At 41.0% G+C, this 21,730-nt stretch overlaps 1 protein-coding gene across 4 annotated transcripts in view; it reads right to left on the bottom strand.

The window, feature by feature from the left end:
• The window catches only part of RAPGEF6 (Rap guanine nucleotide exchange factor 6), a 125,185-nt gene that overhangs the window by 78,612 nt on the left and 24,843 nt on the right, over positions 1-21,730 (bottom strand). For all 4 annotated transcript variants that reach the window (XM_035560761.2, XM_035560757.2, XM_035560760.2 and 1 more), the window contains exons 4-6: positions 20,544-20,627; positions 8,870-8,939; positions 3,215-3,358 (exon numbers count right to left, since the gene is read on the bottom strand). In XM_035560761.2, coding sequence (XP_035416654.1) covers positions 3,215-3,358; positions 8,870-8,939; positions 20,544-20,627 — 298 coding nt within the window. The remainder of the gene's footprint in view (positions 1-3,214; positions 3,359-8,869; positions 8,940-20,543; positions 20,628-21,730) is intronic.

Here is a 21,730-nt window from a genome sequence, read left to right as displayed (position 1 = left end):
CCATAAAAACATAGTAAAGGAGTCTAAAGAGTAACTCCTTCATCAAAGAAACCAACCAGATGATCGACTTTTAACATTGAGTCAGCTGTCATTCAAGCAAAAGAAAAAAAAATGAAGATACCAGTAATAATTTGAATGTCAACTACCCTGAAGTTATACAGTTAAACTGAGTATCTGGGCTCTTTCACTTAAGACACATAGGAGGAAAAGCTTCAAATATGGTAATAATAATTGAAAATATTAAAGAATCTGCACACAAATATTTATCTCATGGCCAACCACAGGGATTTCTACAGAACTCATTCCAACAAGTAGTAGCAGGGAGCTCCATGTGAGAAGTCAATGCAAGCTCATGTCACAAACTAATGGGTAACGTTTCATGATTAAGGTGAATCCTTGTTTTTATAAATATTAACCGTACTATATTTAATGAGCAGAGATTTACATTTAAAGGAGTTAATGGAGATTGCATAGATAATTGCCCCTAAACAGAAGATATCTTGTATTTGCTTTTAATTGTCAAAGGAAAAATTCTGAGCTGGGATAAAGCAACACCAAACGTCAATACCTATAGGATGTGTGTTTTCTTTAGAAAGCAGAAAACCACCTGTGCTTGAGCAAGTAGGAGCTCCAAAACTTAACCAGCAGCATGTTGTGTACTCTGTAGCATTGTACCACTGGAGCCCACACAAACTCCTTGCGGACTGTGCATAAAGTACCAAGCCCTCTGATCAAGCAGGGTTCACAAAAGGTCCATCAAGCCACATTCAGCATCTGTCAAAGAGCATCTAGCAACATGCTGGAGAGTGAAATAAAATGCTGCATTTATTCATTAGTATTATGCCAGAGAGGAAACGTGCTGGCAAGTTTGTAAACGGTTTCCCCACTCTGGCAGAAATGTTATTGTAAGTTCTTGTCAAATAGGAGTTTCATTCAAAAACCCTCCTCCTCATCCTGCCCATACTCCAACAGTTTGAAACACACAGTTACCTTATAAACCCTGTTTTTCAAAATCAGTGGGAACCAATGGACACGTATTAGCAGACTCCTATAGGTAAGAGTTAAACCCAGGCACAGAACAAACCATATACCTCAGGAAAAAAACATTTTACCAGATTAAAACGGAATATGGAAAAAATATAGGCATCCTTTGTTTTGTTTACTTGTCAAACAGGCAGCTGGGTTTGATTTCTTAGTCATCTGTTGAGTTACAAATTACTTTTCGCTACACCAAGTGCTGTGACTATGACACGTTCCAATTAGGAGTTTATAGGCTAGGAAGCAAGGCTTGGTATTTCAATGCAGGCTGCTGAAACCCAACAGCTAGCAGGTTTTGTTTCAGAAAGGTGGTCTCCTGCCACTTAGCACTCAGTCATCCAGGAAAACACCTAGCAGTGTTAACAGGACTCTTTTATAATATTCCTAACTAAGTGACAAAATCAGATTTAGGAGTATGCTGCTGATTTATGAAGTTTATAATGTTTCCCATCAAACAGTGATCAAAATATATATTTTCATAAATCTGAGGAAGCCACCAGATTTGCAGCAAGAACCTGTATGTGCAAAGACAGACACATACTCCACGTGGTTGTTAACATAAGAAATAAATCAACACAAAGAAGAACCCTAACAAGGTCATCATTTGTTGACTAATCACAATCCTGCAAGAGCAGCACACTGACTCCTTGCATCAATAACTGACAGTCTCTGAAATCATTTAAGGAGGCGTGTAATTTCGTAGTTCTCAGACGAGTCCCTTCTCATGCACCCTTCCAGGCAAGCAGCGTAGCAAGCATCAGCGTCAGCTACTCCTGAGGTTCTTTTCCTCCTGGCACTTAAGCCTAACAACTATTTTGTGTGTGCTTATTCAATGTTACAGAAACACCAAGCAGCGAAAGAGGGAGATTTTCATATACAGATCAGACTCAGTTCCTCATAAAGCCTTATGTAAGTCATTCAGCCCAGAACCTGAGGATTCAACATCTCATTTCATCAATAACTAATTCAGATTAATTAGCAGTGATAAAAAACATGCAACAGTTCTTGAAATGAGATGGCAGAGGATGTTAAACTTCAAGTAGCATGTTCTTTTCCTGTCACAGCAATGAGAGCTTTTCTGCTTAGCTGACAAATGCCAAAGTAACCTTTACCCACAGAAAAGCTAAAGCTGTGGAAAGTCTAAAAATCACCCACCTGCATTACAACAGCTAGCAACATGCAAAAAAAACAGCAGTTTACTCTGAAACAGAAAAGATGTCTGAAGTTTCTAGCTAACTGCACACTTTAGATATTCTGAATTTTAACAACTAAGAAAGGTTTTGCACCACATAGGGAGATGAAAAGGAAGACAGGAGAAAGGGGGAGGAACTGAATTTTTTTTTTCTTTTGTGCTTGAAGACTAATCAAAGTTAGTGAATTTTAGTTAGTTTTTTAGGTTTTTTTTTTTTAGTAATTTGAAGTTAGTCAATTTTAGTATTGTTTTTCAACTTTTGATGTTCAAAGAAAATCAAACTATCCAGAACAATTATTACCAATGAAATAATTTGTCTAGATCACATATAAATCCTGCTAGTAGCAGGAAGTTTGTACGTGAAAAATAATGGTAAAGAGAAACCTTCATAAAAGCATTGTGACCTCGAAACCACAGCTGTACGTGCCTTCACACAGAACAGATTATGTAGTCTGTGATGTGTTTTTTTTTTTTTTTTTTTAAAGAGTAGCAAACGAGTTGCCATTACTCTGATGCCTGAATTACCATTATGCTAGTTTTGATCACGTAAATGTGACAGAGTATCACGATAGTGTTATTACTTTATTGAACTGCATTTGTGATTGACTCAATTCCAAAACATAGCCTAAATTTATTAGGGACAAAAAGAAAACCACCAGCTGCTACATCTTACCAAAAGAACTCCAGTTACAGCCAACAAAAAGCAAGAACGACCGTTTCTCCGTCCGGCAGAAACATTAAGATTGATTTGCAACGCTCAACAGAAGACCCATAAAGCAAATAAACTCTTTTCAAACTAGTGCCTGAATCTTCAGCTACCGCCTGGAGTGCTCAAATCCAAAGTACTCAACTGTTCCCCAACAAGAGGAATGTGTTAACAAATACGACAAACGCGAACCATCTCATCTCGTCTCATCTCACCAGCTTTCCTCAGCACACGGAAACCCAACAGCACAACGCCAAGCAGACGGGGACCAGACTCACCGAGATGTAGCTGCTGGCATCCACGTTGTCCGTGATGGTCTGGCGCTCGCCCCTCTGGTTGATCTTCCTAAACCTTCGACGGGACTGCCTGAGCGGGACTTCTCTTTGCAGGATGTTTTCCTCATTGTCTTTGGAGTTCTCCACCTGAAACACACGTTCAGGCTCCTGGTTAAACATCCAGTTCTTCCATAGCACTGAGAGCCGATGGAGTCGTAGCAAGCTCATGAGGAAGGAACTAACATAAGTTCAGAACAGTTAAACTTTTCTCAAGAAAACGACTGCAGACACTTTGAAGAACCAGTGCTGCATGTCTCAGAGCGACGTTATTACAATGAGCCGGAGGCCACAGTTTCCTTCCAGGAAACAGTTTAAAAAAAAAAAAGTACACGTATCCTCTGAACAATGTCACTCACCAGCAGAAACTCGTGTGCACCCACACATATTATACAACCTGAGTTATACACATTGCTTATTTCAAGAGTGTCTTCAACACAGAAGTTAAATCGTTTGCATATTTACAATCTGCTTAAAGCCACTGACTGCCATTCTATTTTTATTGGTATTTTTTCCAAACGTAACTTATTTTTAGTACCAATCACAGATAAAAAACTTAAAACATTCGAAGTGTTTGTTGTTTTTTGTGTGGTTTTGTTGTTCTTGTTTTGGAAATAGCCCTCGGTCCTACTTTCCCTATGCCATTCTCATTTCTAATCATTTCCAACAGATTATGAAGAATTAACTGGATCTTCATTTATATCTTGATGATAAATTTTATTTGCGACTCAACATTAAGAATAAGCTAAATTTATCTTCTTAGTAAAAGCCAACTTTTTATCTTTAAGATAAAAAGCCAGCTTTTTATCTTACTAGTTACGATTCCTTTTTTCTATAAAAAGCAGTTCCATCCCTCCTCATTTCCTTCTGATGTTTTGGAAAAATACATCCTAGCAGGAAACAGAACAGACATGCATGCAAATAGGCTGCAGCGAGGCAAGAAGCTCCTCTACAATACAGTTACTCTGTAGACATTTCTACTGGCTTAAATGATTTTTTCTTTTTTTTTTTTTTTTTTTAACGTGCTTTCCTAAGCTTAAGACTTAGCACTGGAAAAGACGAAGAACCTTCATGTTGGCTTATGCAGCCCTCCCTTTGCACACTTGTGTAAGTCAGCTCAATTAAAATTCAAAAGGTATAAAGGAACGAAAATTAGAAATAACTAACAGGTAGTAAGAAACTGAAAATATCTGAACCATTCACCAAAGCAACATCACATCTACTTTCCAGGTTGCTTTTTCCAAACAGCCAGGTCTACGTAAGGTCAAAGGAAGGCGCAACTGACAGGGCTTACTTTGTGGGTTATTTTTAATTCCAGAGAAAAATATACACTAACAACATAATATAAAGATACACTGTTTTTAAAAAAACAAAACAAAACACCTAGCCTCACACCACATTTTATCAAAAAGCAAAAAAAGTGAAAAAAAGCGAGGCATACAGGCAGACAACACAACTTTACACAGGCCTTCTAGCATCTTCAAAAAAAGTGTTATGACTGTGGGTACTGCAGCCCTTCCTCATGCAGCAGAAAACACTGATTTCTAGTCAGCAATACCATTGCTCAAATTACGCAGAAGGCTTCCCAAAGTAATGAAGTTTGGTTTCCTACAGTTACTCTATTAAGTAACCAAAATCATGTTGATTTTGTTCTGAATTTTGTATGTGCTACGGGAACTACTTCAATAAACACATTACTTCCCTTTTCTTCTGGGTTCAGTCTTCCAGGATCATGCAGACTACAGCAAGTCCTCCTCCAGCACAGCACACTGACCCGGGCAGCGGAGGCTTCCCAAAGCTGCAGGACAACGACCAGCCCAACACTGCGGACCTTGATTATATTAAAGCCCCAAACTAAGTATTTTTAAGACTAAAGTGAACACTTACTGCAAGATGAAGCTATTTTTCTTCCATAGTTTTAACTGAAAGCTAAGAAGCAAACATAAATATGTGATTTGTTAGCATAAGGGCAAAACAACCAACTGCCAGTGGAAACTCAGAACTGAGACCACCTGCTTCCTTCGGTTAATACCACGGCTGTAACCGACAAAAGCAAAACAAAAATCAGAGCGCCAGGAAAGACCTTTACACCACATAGCTTCCAATTTAGTACCACCAGCAAAATCAGCATTTTGAGCCCAGCCAGCCACCAGACTGTTTATGCTCGTGATCCATAGGCATGCACACAGCTGGTGCTGGTCTGCTGCACGTTAGCAGCACTGGCAGCAGGCGGTGCAGGGCAGGGTTCCCGTTTGCTGTGCGTCACTCGGCCCTGCCTTCACCTGCTTAAAACCAAAAAATTCTGCTGGTAGAGTTCACATTCAGCTTCCTCACACTGCCCTGAGAAGGGTGACGACTCCTACGGAAGAGTTCTGCATCTCTGCGGATGCTGCGTGCTGGGGCCCCAGCACTGGAGCTGAGGGACACGGGCAGCATGAAGGACCAGGGCACCAATGCTGCTGGTGGCTGCTGCCCTAGCACACTTCTGGGTATTATTTCATTTCCAACACGTAATAAAGAGTCTGGAACAGCTTGCTAACTGGCTAGTTTCTAATCAATGGTGTTGTTTCATTATCCTTGAATTCTGGCAGCTGCAGGATGCTTCCACGCAAACAGCTTCACCCACAATGCATGCTGCCATGAAAAAAAAAATAGAAAAACAAATTGAGGAGGATCGCGTGATTATCCTCAACTTCACTCCGCAGTTGGTGCTAGCACTGAAATAATTTCACCTCCAAATATCACGCTGCTCTTCTGAAATCTTACATTTGAATCTAAAGAAGGAAATGAAGACACCAAGGAACTGTTGTTCCACAGAAGGAAGACTTCAGTGACTTCAGTACATGGAAATATGCTGCAATTCTGGGCCATTTTCTTAAGTGATAAATGGCCCTATTATTAATTCAATAGATTGTTCAGCCTCCAAAATATGAGCTACAATGCCTATTCACACACTATCTGTTATCCTCATTAACTTAAGATGACCACATTTTATGGCCTTTAAAATGGGTCAGTTCCCAAAGGATTCCCATTTCAACTGATTTACATTCTAGAAAGAAAGAAAAGGAAAAATCAGTCAGCAGCAAAAGCTGAGAAGGGTGTTCTTTAGGTAGGTTAAACCACTGATGCTTTTGCTTGAAGACAAATATTTGTTATGCAACATACAATTTGAGGTGCAATGCATATTAAAAAGGAAAAACTCCTGGCAAAATATAAAGAATTAAGAGAAAGTAGTAAGAATTAATCAGGGAAATGAAACTCAAGTGCACTTTCTGTCGGTGCAGACCATTAGCAAGGTGCGTGCCACCACGCTGATGCTCTTTTCTCACCCCACTGGAAGGCCTACATAGAAAAATGAAAGTTATTAGTACCTTTAGCTAGATTTACCTATAAAATATGAATGACTAGAGACTTCCAGTTCACTGATTTTCCTACAGAAAAATGTGCCGGGTTCCAGAAAAGAATTTAAGGTACTTTCAAGCGTCTCTATGCTCTCACTGGAATTTAGCTACAGTTACAGAAAATTCAAGAAAGAGTTTTGAGAGAGGACAGTTGTCCAGGTTGTGCATTTCTCTCCAGGAACAACTGGCAGGGTTTGGCAATGCTGACATGGACAACGCCAGCTTCTCCATGACCGTGACAGGGCACTCCTATGAAAAACCTCATCACAGTTTTAGATCCCCGAGCTACACACATGAAACTCTCCAATTTCTTCATTAAAATACTTTAATAAGTTCATTTTCTTTCCAGTAGTATGCTCTATGCAGAAGCTACTCTTTTATGTACATCTTCATGTTTGTTTGTATTTTGTTTTTTCCTCTGTTGGTTGGGTTTTTGCTCGCATTTTTTGTTGTGTTTTTCCTCTTTAAATACAACAATAGCAATAACATATATTTTGCCCATGGAAAATATTTCATGTAAACCGGCAACTCCACTTGCAGCGGGTGGGTGAGTCACCGGGCAGCCCTGGGAGCAGCGACATACTTTCCATGCTGCAGACTCCCCACTTCAAACAGCGCCTGCACCACAGTCTACGGGATTTTCGCAGGAAGCAGCACACCAGCTCGATTAACGTCTGGAGCGCCAGTTCTGTAAGCAAAGAGTTGTGCAACTCGTTTGTTAGTGAAATTAGTCTGAGCTGTTGATTTGTTTAGAAACAGGCCAAATTCCTCGGTCGGCTGCCCCAGCCTGAAGGGCCACAGACACGCAGGGTTCCCAGGGGACAGGCGAGCAGCACCGAGGCACGGGGCTACGCTCACCAGCGGCAGTGGACATCCGCGTGCTCAGCACACCAAGTCCTCAGCAGCTGCTCTTATCAGGCAAGAAAGCAAAGAGGCAGCAAGGAACCCAAGTTCCCAGGGCGTTCATGTAGCACGGCTGCACAGATCGCATCCACGCGGTTCTGTGGCACCCCTCAAGGCATAAGTTGGTCCCAGACCAGACTGGGTAATTTCAATAAGCAAGCGACAATTTCACTTCAGAAGACTGAAAGAGGCTACTTGCACTCTCACCTGTGCTTACTTCGCGAGGTGGCAGGCTGCAGCTTACAACTGTCTGCAGCAAAGAACATTACTGATGCTATCAAAGCCTTTGAGCAGAATCAGACCGACACTGTGCAGAGAGAAAGGCACAGAGGGCACCAAGAGCTCTCCGTACAGGACGTCTGTGACGTCCACGGCTTTAAGTATACTGTGAGAACTGAATTTCTCATAGAAGCTGAATATTGACATACTCAATGAGTAACACATCAACAAATATTAGTTTTAATGTCATCATACCCAGACATAAGGGAGCTAAATCAGTAGCAGCCTGAAGATCTCAGCCTGCTTACAGACACGCAGCCCCTCGGTACAACAGGCATTTTTGTTCCAGCTCTGGTAGCAGCATCTCAAACTCAAAGCTGAAGGAGACCTTCCTGTGTCCCAGCCACACTGCTAGGGTACAACGTGGGTCTGAACCACGGAAAAGCAATCCTAACATTCCCTCTGCCAACAGTGTGCATACATCGACCCGAGAGCTGAATCTGTAAGTACGTATGAACTTGGCAGTGTGTGTAAGGATTCTGGAGTAGCAAAAAGCAAGCTGGATGCAGAAAAGGTTGATGACAACTAAGTTGAAAGCCCTCTCCTCCAAGCTTGGCTAAGCACTCCTACATTCCTTCTCCTCTTACCCAAAAGACTTCACACTGCGTGGAACTGCAAAGCTGGGACTAAGAGCGCTTTTCCTACCAGACACTGTACTGCTGGCCTGGCCAGTAAAAAGCAATGAAACGGGGCGGAGTGGGGATAGAAATAAAATATTCAGGATAGAGTATTGTTGCCTGATTCAGGAATGCTCAAGTCAGACATAACTGGTAAGCTTCTGGAACACAAGTAAACATAATCTTAGGAAGAATGACACAATCATCACCATCATTTAACCATCTAGATTAAATGTACATAGCTATTGCTGTTACGATAGCAGCCCTAGGTATAATTGAAATCAAGGCAATTTTACTGCAATTTTTTAGAATACTTTACAATAAGCTTCCTGCTATAAGACACAGAAAGAATTTGCTGAAACCAGCAATAGATTTAAATACATTTGAAAAATTTGCCTTACCACAATCATTTCTGAAGGCTCCAGTATGATACATTCGCATCCTCGTTTTCCTCCAGACTGCTTGCCAAAACTACAGAGGGATGGAAAAAAAGAAAAGGAATGAGACAAAATGAGACAAACAGCCTATTTTACCTTTTCATTATAAAATGAATTGGCAATGCTGCACCTTACGCTACCCTTCGAAATTTGAAAAAATGATGAAATTATTGTATGAAAAATTCTAACAATATAGTACCATTACATATTTTTTAATTTACTCAGTACCTCTCATCGCAGCCTGTTATGTAAGCCTAAATATAAAGAACATTCTTTCATAAGATCATTATTACTGGAGATACACGAAACCACTCACCATGCATTTCAGTGTTGACAGGAACACATTAGTAAATGTTAATTAAGCATTAAACAGGCCTTGTAAAAACAAATATATATAAAACTGAAGAACTCAGAAGTACATAGCATCTTTAATCAGAGTTCCCTCAATTGCACATCCCCCTCTTCATCCTCGCAGCAAACAACAGGCCAGAGCCTCTGCTCAAATCCGAGCCTCAACCTGGGACCTCCGCACTCACGTTGCTTCTTGAACCACCGTGATGGGTGCTATTTGAGAAATACAGAAAAGCATAAATGCCACAACGTGATGGACAGTGTAATACAGCAACTCAGGAGAGAGGCTAAAAGCAATGCAATGTGCTTCAGCTGATCACTCCAAAAAGTTGCTACCATCAGGACACCTGAAGACCATCACGCAGTGCCCCTGCCACAAGACTACAACCACACAGTGGGTGTCCCTCAATCTTGCCTGTAAAAGAGACATTTGATTGAAAACAGAAGCCAAGAAATTGCTTTGGCTACCAGAGGTGGCTTCAGGAGAATCAGCTCTGGAGAAGGCACGATGCCGGCAGACACGGGGGTGCTGGAACCAGCAGCAAAAGGAGCTGATACCAGCTGGATGCTGCTGGGCTGGTACTGGGGGCACTGACCAAAAGCCTCTTAACTCACATAATTTGTGGCTGTAATAGCATCTGGCGTCACATACTCAGCCAGTTTGTCTTCATTACAGAGCTATCAGCTCGAGCTAGGTATGCTTGACCTACCCCACACAGCCTTGCAAAAATGAAAGCTATCCCATACAGACTTCAAGTTAGAAAAAAATACTTGATTAACAGCATCCCAATCGGATTAGCAGTTCTCTAGTTAGAGCTGCTGTGTTAGGAACTCAGGCTGTCAACAGCAATCAACATTTAACACTTATCAGAAGAAATGACTGAAGAATAAGTTAACTTGAAGTAAAGATTAATGTTTGAATTAAAACAAGGCTAAAACAAATCCGGAGACAAATCCTAACAAGCGGATCAGCTCCATCAGTTTTTACTAAGGTTACATTTGGAAAGTTCATCTGAAACTTCAGCCACATAAAGCATTCGAGTTACACAGCCATCGGTACAGAAAATATCCCCTGAAACACTATCACTGAGCAGAAAACTTAAAAGACTTACACTTCCAAGCTTTACATTACGGGATCATACAAAAACTTTTCTAGGTTGCATGCATTCTCAGGAAAGGAAGTTAAGCCGTGGAACTAAACTGTGAAGTCGTTCAAGCGAAGCTTCACGTTATTCCAGCAAATAAATTATCAGTGTAATCCTAACAGCTGTCAGGACAGAGCGCTGCAATTAGCAGGAGCACAGCAGTTTAAGCTGTCAAGTTTTGATTTTATTAATGGTCTACTGAAAAAAAATCCCTAAATGAAATGACTGCTATGAAGTCATAAATGACAACTGGAATTTTCTTGCCCCTTGCTGCAGAAGGCCAGAGGAACACAAGTTCCACATTGAAACTTGGTATGTGCTGCGTGTCTATAGCAAGCAGCTGGGAGGGGAATTTTTCATGACTTCATTCTTGCTTTTCCTACACAGACATGATACAAGCATGACAGTTTCTGAATAGTTGCAGTAGATCAAAACTCATGTTATTATTTATCCACAAAAAAAAGTGAAAACAACCTTCCGCGAGTATCATTTGCATTAAAAAAAGTTACAGCTCTAGTTCTACTTCATACAATAGAAAATTTGAGACAGCAGTCCTGCAAACAAAAATCTGAGAAGGATTGCACGCAACCAGAAGATTTGACTTCTGTATTTTTAATAATTATCAGTTTTATCACAAAACTGATTGCTACTTTTTTCACATTCCCAGTAGTTAGGGCTGTTTTCCACTGAATATTCTTCAAGCAAAGCATTTTTGTTGTATACAAAACACTTTATCAGACTACTAGAGGTTTGGGAAGGGTTGCAGTTTATTTTACATAAACACATCCATGAAATTCAGGTACTGTCAAATTCCCCTCTGTTTCTGTTGCATCATTTGTTAATTAAGTAATGAGGGTACACAGAAACGATATAGGAAAAAGAACGCTGCTCAGATCAAAGGTCAAGCTCTTGGCACTATCATTTCTGGTCCATCAAGCACTTTACAACAACTGGACACTCAGAAAAGGATTATGTTCCAAAGACAAAACCCACCCTTCTAATCCTAAAGAACAAACTACTCATATTTACAAGTCAATAGGTCAAGTTTAATTACTTCCAAGTGCGCATCATGTGACGTTTTATTGATTGCACCACAACACAGCTCTCAGCAAGAGGAGGCATGGCGATGGTTTTTCCTCAGCCATAATCACCATGTTTTAAAAATACCAATTTTTAACACTCTCTGTAATGAACGTAACCAACGTGTTTTGGAAACATGGATTTTAACTTTCTAAATTACTTATTCCATATCTTGACTAGTATGAAAGCGATGTCAGCAAGCCTCTTAATTGATAGAGAAGCTATTTCACTAATCTGCCAATTTTAAACAACGCTCAAGAATAATGTTCATTCCTACTTGTCTTATGTAATTACACAGCAAAATGCGTAGAATAAACAGAAACTAAGCCCTGACTAACACAAACACTCCAAGTGGAAGAAAACATGAAACCAATGGAAATCAAGCTTTCCTTACAATACAGTAAATACCTATGTCAAAGCACATACACCAAAGGTAAAACTATTAAAACTTTTAATGGCCTGATTATTAAATTTTTTAATAAAATAATAAATTATTAAAAAATATATTTTAAAAATATTTAACCAAACGTATTTTTATGGATTCTTAAATTTAAACATTATTCTATAGCTTCCCACCGTCAGAAGCCCAAAAAGTTGGTCGTATAAGTTACATCACAGTTTTTATTTATAATCTTATTGTATGCTCCTGTCACTTAATACTCATCTATTACATCTGCATCGTTAATTCTCAGACACTCACTCACTGGCTTGCAACACGGTCATAGGAAAAACGTCTTCCACATATCAAAGGCAGCTTTGTTTATGCCTGATTTATGTGTGCCTCATTAACAAGAAACCTTGTTTTCCTCCTGATTCACTGCTATTCATAATTAAAAATGCTTAAGCAATGGCATCACAGGAGAAAGGAATGCAAGTTAAACTGGCAGGGTATCGTGCATCAACCACTAATGGGCGTTCAGGCCATGGGATCAGACCGGAGCTACCAAAACATACGAGCCCAGCACACCAAATAACACGGCTCTTAGCATCAGCTGTTTGACCCCGTTCAGCTGTCCCTTCTCCACTGCATGACTTGCTAATACAGATAATAATACAGATAAAGCCACCCGTGACTAAAGCTCAACTCTACAATCCTAAACCTGCAAGCGCTTGAGCATCTGCTCAGCTTTACTGCGGTAAGGGGACTGACCAGAACTGCTCACTGGACAGAGCCTTTGCTACTGCAGAACGCTGATTTTCAGTCTCGTGCCCACTCCCAGGAGCACTGGCATTTTAACACAACCTAACAATTCACAACAAGGACACTTCAAAGCTTCCTTAAGGCACAAGAGCTGTTATAACATGCCTTGCTTTAACACTGCAACCTACTCAAAAACCCTACAAAATGACGTATTTTGAATATAACAAAGTATTTCTTTAAATAGGTTGTACAAAAATACTTCAGTTTTCTAAGCACAAATGTCTAAAACCGTTTAATATCCAGCTGTTAAGTGACCTGAGTATTTGGTGCTGAAACATCTGGAATTTCAAGACTTACAAGTTTTAGGAGCAGTAACCACATTTAACTTGAAAATTGCTCCACTTCAGTACACTGGAGTTATTCATTACTGATGGTTTTTCATTATGCAATGCTCAAAATACAGCAGACACTTTAAAGGTAAAAACACAGCCTGTCCTGACGGGTTTTCAGCCTACAAACACAGATGGAGATTGAGACTGAATGCCGTATTATTTGTTTGAACACTAATTAGCAAGCATCTCCAGATTTAAAGTATTCTGCTGCATTCTGAAACAATGTTTTCAGATCTTTCCCACATCAAAGCCTTCAATATAGAGATGTCAGGCACTTGAGAATTTGTTCTGTATTGTCCAGGGACTAGAAAATCCTAAATTATCCTGGCTGTTTGAGTTGATATTAATACTGCATGTAATTATTGGTGATTGTCAATAAAGCTACCTGCAGCAACAAACACTCTGTGCTGTATTAGGTGTAGGACTGGGCTAGGACACTGATACACCAGTGCAGAGCTATGCCAAGAAACGTGTTTGTAAGTGTCTGCAGATATTTTGTTTTTATGAATATTCTCCTCTCAAACTGCCTGTCAAACAGCTTTCGGGAACACAGCGAGAAGACAAATTGTACTTTTTGCCACTGCGAAGAGAACCCAGCGACCTCACGCATCAAGTCATCTCGCTCCGCAACCTGGCTGGGTTTCTGCAATGCACAAACATTTCTCACCGAGTACGCGCTTTGGCCCGGAAGAGACGAGTCGCATAAGAAAAGGAAGCGTTGTCTGGGTTGGTTTTTTTTGTTTGTTTTTTAATATGTAGAAATAGAAGTGCTTTTTCACAAGTCAGAGCTCATTCTTGATTTGAAAAGCATTTCATTTTTCCTCTCCTCAGAGTGCCTCTATGCAAGGCAGCTGTTCCAGCCGACATCCAGGACAGCTCCTGCAAGGTAGCTGCTGCTCAGCCCCAAGGCAAATCCCCCATCACCTTCCTCAGCTACAGCTGCGTGTCCTACACAATGCACTGCAAATGGCGTGGAACAACCATTTGTATCATTGAACCCCAATTTAAATGCTCTCACGCAGTAATTTTAAGCTTAATTTCCTCGTCATTGGCCAGGAAATAATAAAAGAGGGGAGAGCCTGCCTAGCCTCGAGGTACGCAATAGCAGAGCTGCCGTGTTTGCACGGGGGAGGCAGAATCCTCCCGTCTCATCCTGCGGTCGTGGTGTCAGACACCAGCCCTCACGGGAATTTCTGTTTTTTCGGGGCATCTGCAGGGAAGGCTTACTCTCCCTCGGTGGTTCTCAGGTCGACTGCCACCCGCGAGGCTGTGCTACAGCTGAGGCTCACTGCAGGCAGGGCAGTACTGGGCAGGGATCCCATCAGCGCTCTGCAGCAGCGAGCTGCCAGCACTGCCCCTTGGTTTCCAACCAAGGAACAGCCCCAAATGCCCTCGGTTTGCAAAATTAAGTAGATGGGGAAAGAAGTTAGAGTAGCATGGCTCAGAAGTTACATTAAAGAAACAGACTTCTTGTTGTCTGCACTCTTTCCAAAGGGGGAAAAAGAAAAATGAAGCAACATATAGGGATTGAAATCCTTCACTTTTAATGGACAATTCAGAATGGGTAATAGATGAGCTAAAGTCAATAAAGGGTTAACACAAGTGTTTTCCTCATTTGTGTTACTGCTTTTTAAATTGGCAAATGTAGGTGCAGGGTTTTCAGAGATACCATATGCTGTGCAAGTCCTGAGCATTTCAAAGTAACTTAATTATAAAAATATTACAATACTTAACTTCATCAGAAAATGGTCTAAAGGAAACCTGAAACCACAAGATGTGTGGCTGAATGCAAAATACCGATTTCAATTAATGCTCAGTCATCAAAAAGCATTTCTGCATTAGCTGTCAACAATAGCAACATTTAGCAGGTTTCTCTCTTAAGCTTGATGGAAGTTTTAATTGGGAATGATTTTGGAGGCTGTAGAACACACTACGCGATATGCAGGCTGCGAGCTCAAGATGTCTGTCCTAATTACCTTGTACTCTGAACATGATGATGCTTTGAGGCAGCCAGTATCTTACCTACCACTTTCTGTGAAGCTGTGCAACTATCCCTGGCCATGTGACTAGATAGCCTTGATAAAAATATGTTTTGGATATTAAAATGTTGCACATTGCCCTTTGCTTCCACTTTCACATCTCTTGGTATTTAAAAGCCTGGGTATTAAAAAAAAAATAAAATAAAATAAAAACATTTCTGTGGTGCAATTATCGTCTCCAGCACTCTGTGAAACCTCCATAGAGCACCGGCTGGAAGAAACTACAAATAAAACAAAAGGAAGAGACTGGAGTGGGGGACAAGACAATGGGATCATTTAGTTGTTGACAAGTCTGAACGCAGTCCTTCTTCACTACATACTTTTGTGACTTTCACAGAAGATTATTCAATGCCAGAAGAGATGCACCATGTACTCTCCTTGCTTTGTAACGAGAGCAGTGCCTCCAGTAAGAGGCACGTGCTTCAGAGAGCAGGACACGCGTCCCCAGCCCCTCACCTACAGCCACAGACAGAGCATGGACACAGCAGGCACACCCTGACCAGGAAGCCTAGAAGGAAGGACCGGTGGCAGAAAAATGCCAAAATATGTTTCCTTGTCAGAAGCTGGCAACACAGGAGCTCTGAGCTTCTCACTTTTTCACTGAAAGGCACAAATACTAGTAACACAGGTTTTACAAGTAAAACTGATTGGTGTTAGATGATACATTTGAGGTATAATACATTTGAAAGCAAAGTTACAATCCTCAAAAGTTAAGATTTCTAAAAAGCAAGAAAGGTAAGATGTGCAAGTTGCAAGTTCTTAATCCTCTATTCCTATTCACCAGCACTGATGGTCCTGTAGAAGCACAGAATTTTCTGTGCTGCTGGTACTGTCACATAAAGAGTCTGAAAAACTTTATTCTGCGACTCGCAGTGACTGTTTATTATGAGATTGTTATCCGCAAATATTAACTTCATAAAAAAATAAGCTAAAATAATTTCAACCCAAGCCACTATTCATAAGGCAAAACCCGAGTTCCTCTTTCATTATGACATTTTCTCTTGATTCAAGCATTTGTGCCTTCTAATTTTACCCCAGAAGAAAAAAAGCAATGGCTTGTCGAGTCCCTGGCACATCCACAGCTCCCGGGAAGACGCCATGCCACGAGCAGAGCACGAGCGTGCCCCAGCCCTGGTCTCAGCTCCGCTGGGTGACTTCCAGGCAGCTCCGAGTTTCTCAGATGCTGCTGACACCTCCCTGCTGGCTGCAGGGAGCCCAGCGCAGCCAGCCAGCCCTCTCCTGAGCCCTTTATTCTCTGCCTGTGGCCCGCTTGCTCCAAACGCCAGCTACCTCATCTCCTTAAAAATCAGTCTGCTTCAACCTCCTTTTCCCCTGCTAGGCATCCTTGAACAATCATCTTTCCAAAACAATCCCTTTTATAATTAATTAGATTTGGGAAGAAAAAAAAAAAAACAACACTTTTTTTTAACCAACAAACGCACTACCTGAATTTAGGACAATAACACTGATTTACTCCACTTGTGAGGTTTCAGAAAGGCTGTTCACAAATTTCTTGGAAAGGCTGGGAAAAGAGAAGTGTTTGTTTTCAGTAACATCTTGAATGTTTCAAGACTTTGTCTTTTTCTCTTCAAGGTTCAATTCTCACAGCTGTAGGAGGCTGTCATCCACATAATTGGCTTCAAAAGTTCCTCCAGGTCCTTGATACATTTCCTATGGCTAATCTTGCTGTGAGTAATCTCCTTCAAATATCCTGCTCAAATGAATTATCTTGATTAACAAGCAAGGTTAACACAAAAACTCTAGCTTGCTGACATGATTTTCCTTGCACAGAACCCCCCACTCCCGTTCTTTTGTTCTGGCCATTGTTCTCGAATAGAAGCATATTCTTTTCCTGCTGTACCACACCTATTGACAAACCCGTTCTCCAGGCACTAGGGTAATCAAGGCTGTGTCATCTTTTTACCTGGTATTAATGATTGATCTGCTTCTTATCTAAAAATAAATAACTTACAGAGCTTCTCTTATCATCATTATCAGTGTCAAAATAATTACCAGATTTTATCCTACCCGCATGCAGGTCTTAGTCCTCCAATTTTCAAGCCAATTTCTGAATTACGACTTGCACAATAATTCTTCCAAGTTGAACAGAAAGCCTTTCTCAAGTGCATGTCCCTCCTCATTCAAGAGCCTACAGCGAGTCGATAAAGCAGTGGCTGCCCACCTTCTTATGCCTCACCTGGGCTGTGCCTCGTGCAGGTTTGAATCTACATGTCTTACCTTTTAAAGATCTGTAGAAAAACAGGAAGGTTTTTCTGAGCTCTGTTGACTCAGAAATAACCGAATGTTAAAAAAATGGATGAAGCCAGGCATGGAAAAACAGGGGAGCTTAACCAGTGTGTTAGCTAGGTTAAGCTAACAGTGGTCTACTGAAATCTCCTCCCATCCACCAAGGAAACTGCTGGGCAGATGGCAGAACAGGGACAAGTGTAGTGGGAAGGTACCAGAAAATGATCAGTCACCCCCTTCCAGTCCTACTGCTGGAGACCACAAGTGTCTCACTGATAACCAACTCTACCAACAGTTTCTCAAATAATTATTAAATAAAAGTTACCAAGCAGTTAATCGACAGTACAACCCTGATTTTGAAGAACAATAACCCAATAAAACAGATGAAAACAATAACTGTTAGAAAAAGGGGCCTTTAAACCCCCTGTTCCCAGGAAATTCAATGCCTTTAACTGACACACACCAGTATCTTGTTTCTTAAGGCTTATGAAAAATTGCTCCAACATTCCGAGCAAAAGAACCCTGAAACATACAGGAGTTCCTTAAACATGAAGTTTGTCAAATGCTCCAGAGGAAAAATAAAATTGAAATTGCCGTGCCAATGTTACAAACGTAATTGGAAGGGAGGGAAGTTACGAACTACAGACAAGGATTGAGTTTCAAACTAGAATCCATTTGCTAACTATTATCTGTTACAGAAAGTGCCTCTGCCTACCCAGTTCCTCCAGACTGAGAATTATTCAAACCAGGCTCGTGACCTTTTCAAAGCCCTAGGCAGCCTCCATAAAGCCTAAATTCTCATCGCTGGTATTTATAACCTGCCTCACCTTAAGAGCTCTATTTCGGTCCTCACCCATTTTCCCCAGGGATGTCTCAAAGCCATCATCAGTCTCCTGCATCACTTCAGTGCAGATGACACCCGTCTCTAACCTCTCTCGCCTTTGCTCACGTGTTGACACATTTATACCACATTCAACAAATCCAATAGCCGGGCTTTAGCTGATGCCTGTGTCTGAGCTGGAAGCCACGCAGGAAGCCTACCAAAAATGCCCTGGCTGGAAGGATGCCTCCACTCCCCTCAGCAGCCTCAGAAAACTTCAAGCGTGATTTTGTTTTTGACTCCCTACGCTTCCGATCACTTTACTGTTGTAGGAAGAATAAAAAAAACACAGATAAATCAGTATCCTAAACAAATTTCTCTTCCATACAGTTTATGTTACTAAGATCAGACAGGTATGTAGCATGACATGCTCCTTAGGCATGAAGAGCACAGCATCGAGTTCTTTATCCAAAGATTGTTTGAATAGACAAACGTTCTTCATATTATTTTTTAAAGCCATATTTTTCCCTTTTCCATTAGGGTAAATGACATTGCCAGAGGTGGTTAAACATTATTTTCTAGAAATCAATGCACAGAGCAATACTAAAATACAGAAAGAGATCTGGGGCAAGAGGGGGGAAGACCACAAATCAGCTCCACTACAATCAATTCAGGTAATTTAATTATTCTTACTATGTTATCAAATTTGAATTTAAAAAAAATCAATAATAAAAAAAAAAAAACTATTTCAAAGATGCTTTACACCTAATGATACGCTGCAGGTCATTTCCACTCACCTTTCTGCTCTCACTGCTAAGCAAAAGTTAAAAATAATAGAAACAAACAAGCAAAAAAAGTTACTTTTGTTTCCTATAATACCCAAGGGGATGAGAATGAAGGCAATGCTGTGTTTTCTTACAGACGCATATTTAAGCTTCCTTTCAGAATGATTTGGTTGGGGACAAGGAATAATGCATGTGTTACTTTAAATGTAATTACACAGTGCTAATTACAGTTATGAAAAGAACACTCAAATTATCCAAGGCACTGTTTCATATGAAAATAACCCATAAAGGATTGGTGACTGCAGCTCCCTCAACTACAAAAGAGTAATTTGAGGTATTTAGACCAGGAAAAGTAACCAAACTTTATCACATTGTTACATGGGACCATAAATAAAAATTAAATAAAGAATCATTAAGTTATAAGTTGAAGTTGGACAGTGCAAGTACGTAATTTAGCAAAGCAGAAAGCAAGTTGTGCTCTTCCTTCCCCTATTTTCGTGTCCAAGCAGCACTTCCCCTTCCCCATCTGTGTTCCGGGCCCCAGGGAGGGCCAAGGGGGACTGGGACTGGTTTGCTGGTGGCAAGACCAGAGCCAAAAACATTGGGGGAAACAAAAAGGTTTGGTTTCAGCATCCTTTTGCCCACCTTGACTCTTCACTAGTTAACTATAATTTTAGCTTATCTAATTGTACACGTCTGCATTTCTACTCCAAACCTTTAGCATACCAAAGCTCCATTTTTCCCCCCGCTGCGCTCTGTTTCTGCAGGGCTGGAGCAGGAGATGAGAGCACGCCAACGAGCACACCAGCGGACATGGCTGCAGATGGAGCTGCCCAGTGCCCGCAGGAGATGGAGCCCACCACAGAACCACCGCCCCGGAGGGAAAGCCTCTCTCTTGTCTGATGGAGGTAGCAACACTTTTTATTAATCTCATGAAAAAGTGCCCAAATTGGGTACCAAGATAAGTCAACTTAAAAAAACAACACACTACTGCCTTGCCTAGAAGTGCAGCTTGAATGCAAATAAGCAACATGCAGCTTTGAGATACAGTGAAGTAAAAATTCTGAGTGAGGTACAAGGTTAAGCAGAGCATCACAGTGCAGCAAAGTCCAGCTCAAGACAAAAACCATGCTTCAGTTAAAGCACGCCACAATTCTCGTTGTGCTTCAGCTGTAAGATGCAGTCAGATTTCTGTCATATGCTCTCTGGAGCCAACACCACTGGCCTCTATTCTCTTGCTTCATACAAAAAAATCACATATGTCATTAAAAACAATCTCAAAGCAGGGGCAGAAGCTGTGTGATCTGCAGTGGTGTTTTTCAGACAAGGAACTCTGAGTAACTCCTGTTGTGTGCCTGTTTTGTATAAAGGGCCCCCAAGTTAAAAAGCCTAATACAGATTCTCTCAAACCAAAAAATCCAGCCTAGCAAGACTTAAAAGTCATCAAGTGCAGTACTGCATGCAGGCAAAGCGGAAGGGAATTTAAATGAAATTAGCAGAACGCTTTTTTCCACTATTCAACTTTAGAAAAAAAAATTGAAAAAAATTTTAAATGGAAAACGTTACAGTAACATGAACATTCAATTAAAATAAGATCTTGGATTACTTTAAACAATAATAACAAACAACGTTATATACCTGCAAGGTGGTAAAAACATGGAGTCCTTCATGAGCACAGAACCGGAAAGCAGTATATACCAGCATCTTGCAATAGTTTCTGAGCTGTAAGAAAAGGTACCAAAACTCAGTGACATCTACTTTCTCTTTAAAGCAACTCAACAATAGATTACCGAAAATGTTACTGTAGTAAAGTAAGTATCGGCCACCTTGCAAATTTAGGTACGTGGACCAGAAACTTAAGAAATTTGAAGGAACACTACCAGGAATTAATTTTTATTTTCTAAACAGATCTACATCCAGAATGTTTCTTATGCCTTACAGTTAGATTTCTAAGTGATATAACTGTCAATTTTTAGCAAAACAAAACTGTTAAATTTTAGTGAGAACACTTAGTTACACTGAAGGTGTACGTAAAAGTACAAACACAGGAATATTTTCATTCCATGGGAAAGTTGATTAGCATGTCACCACGGACAGTTACTTTAAATCAACCTGTCAGGCCGTGTGGATAAAGCACAAGACTCATACATTTGGCTCCTGCTTTGCTCTCCTCCACCTCCACACTTGCATTGTGTGCCCACACAGCGTGGCCTCCCGCTGCGTCCCTCGGTCCTAGATGGGGGACAGGGGACTTACCAACCCTCGCACCCCACAGCTGCGAGCTGCAGACCCACACAGATGCTGCTGTGCTTTACTGCAGGGGATTTTGTCTCTTCGTGGGGCGCTGCACCGACGCTTCCCAGCTACAGCCTCACGTCACCTTCATTTACAGCATGCAACTCTGCACCTACACCACGACCTGGTGCCGGGAAGGGTTTTGTGGCACACACACCCATCATGAGAACCAGTACGTGGCATCTCTTTAACTTAGATCAGGTGTGCTGGAGGGCGTGCTTCACACTGGAACTAGGATTAGCTGTGAGTTGTTAAATACACCACAGCCAATGCTAACATGTGAGGAACAAGCGTATTTGACTCCCACCAGGAACCTAAAAAGAAGCTAAAATACCAGTTCTAGTAATTTAAGATTAAAAAAATAGTTTCTTTTTTTTTTTTTTTTTTTTTTTAAAGTGTTTGAGCTCCATTCTCTGCTACAGGACAATGCTAGCAAGCCACCAGGTTCCCACTCGGCAGCCAGCACCAGGGGAAGAGTGCCACCTACTGAGCCATCGCCACCGCTCCCACCAGCCACCCGAAGCAGCACT

Source organism: Cygnus atratus, chromosome 14 (genome assembly GCF_013377495.2).
Source record: "Cygnus atratus isolate AKBS03 ecotype Queensland, Australia chromosome 14, CAtr_DNAZoo_HiC_assembly, whole genome shotgun sequence".
Lineage (NCBI taxonomy): Eukaryota > Metazoa > Chordata > Aves > Anseriformes > Anatidae > Cygnus > Cygnus atratus.
Note: the sequence above shows the minus strand (reverse complement) of the source record. Positions and strands in the feature narration are given on the sequence as shown.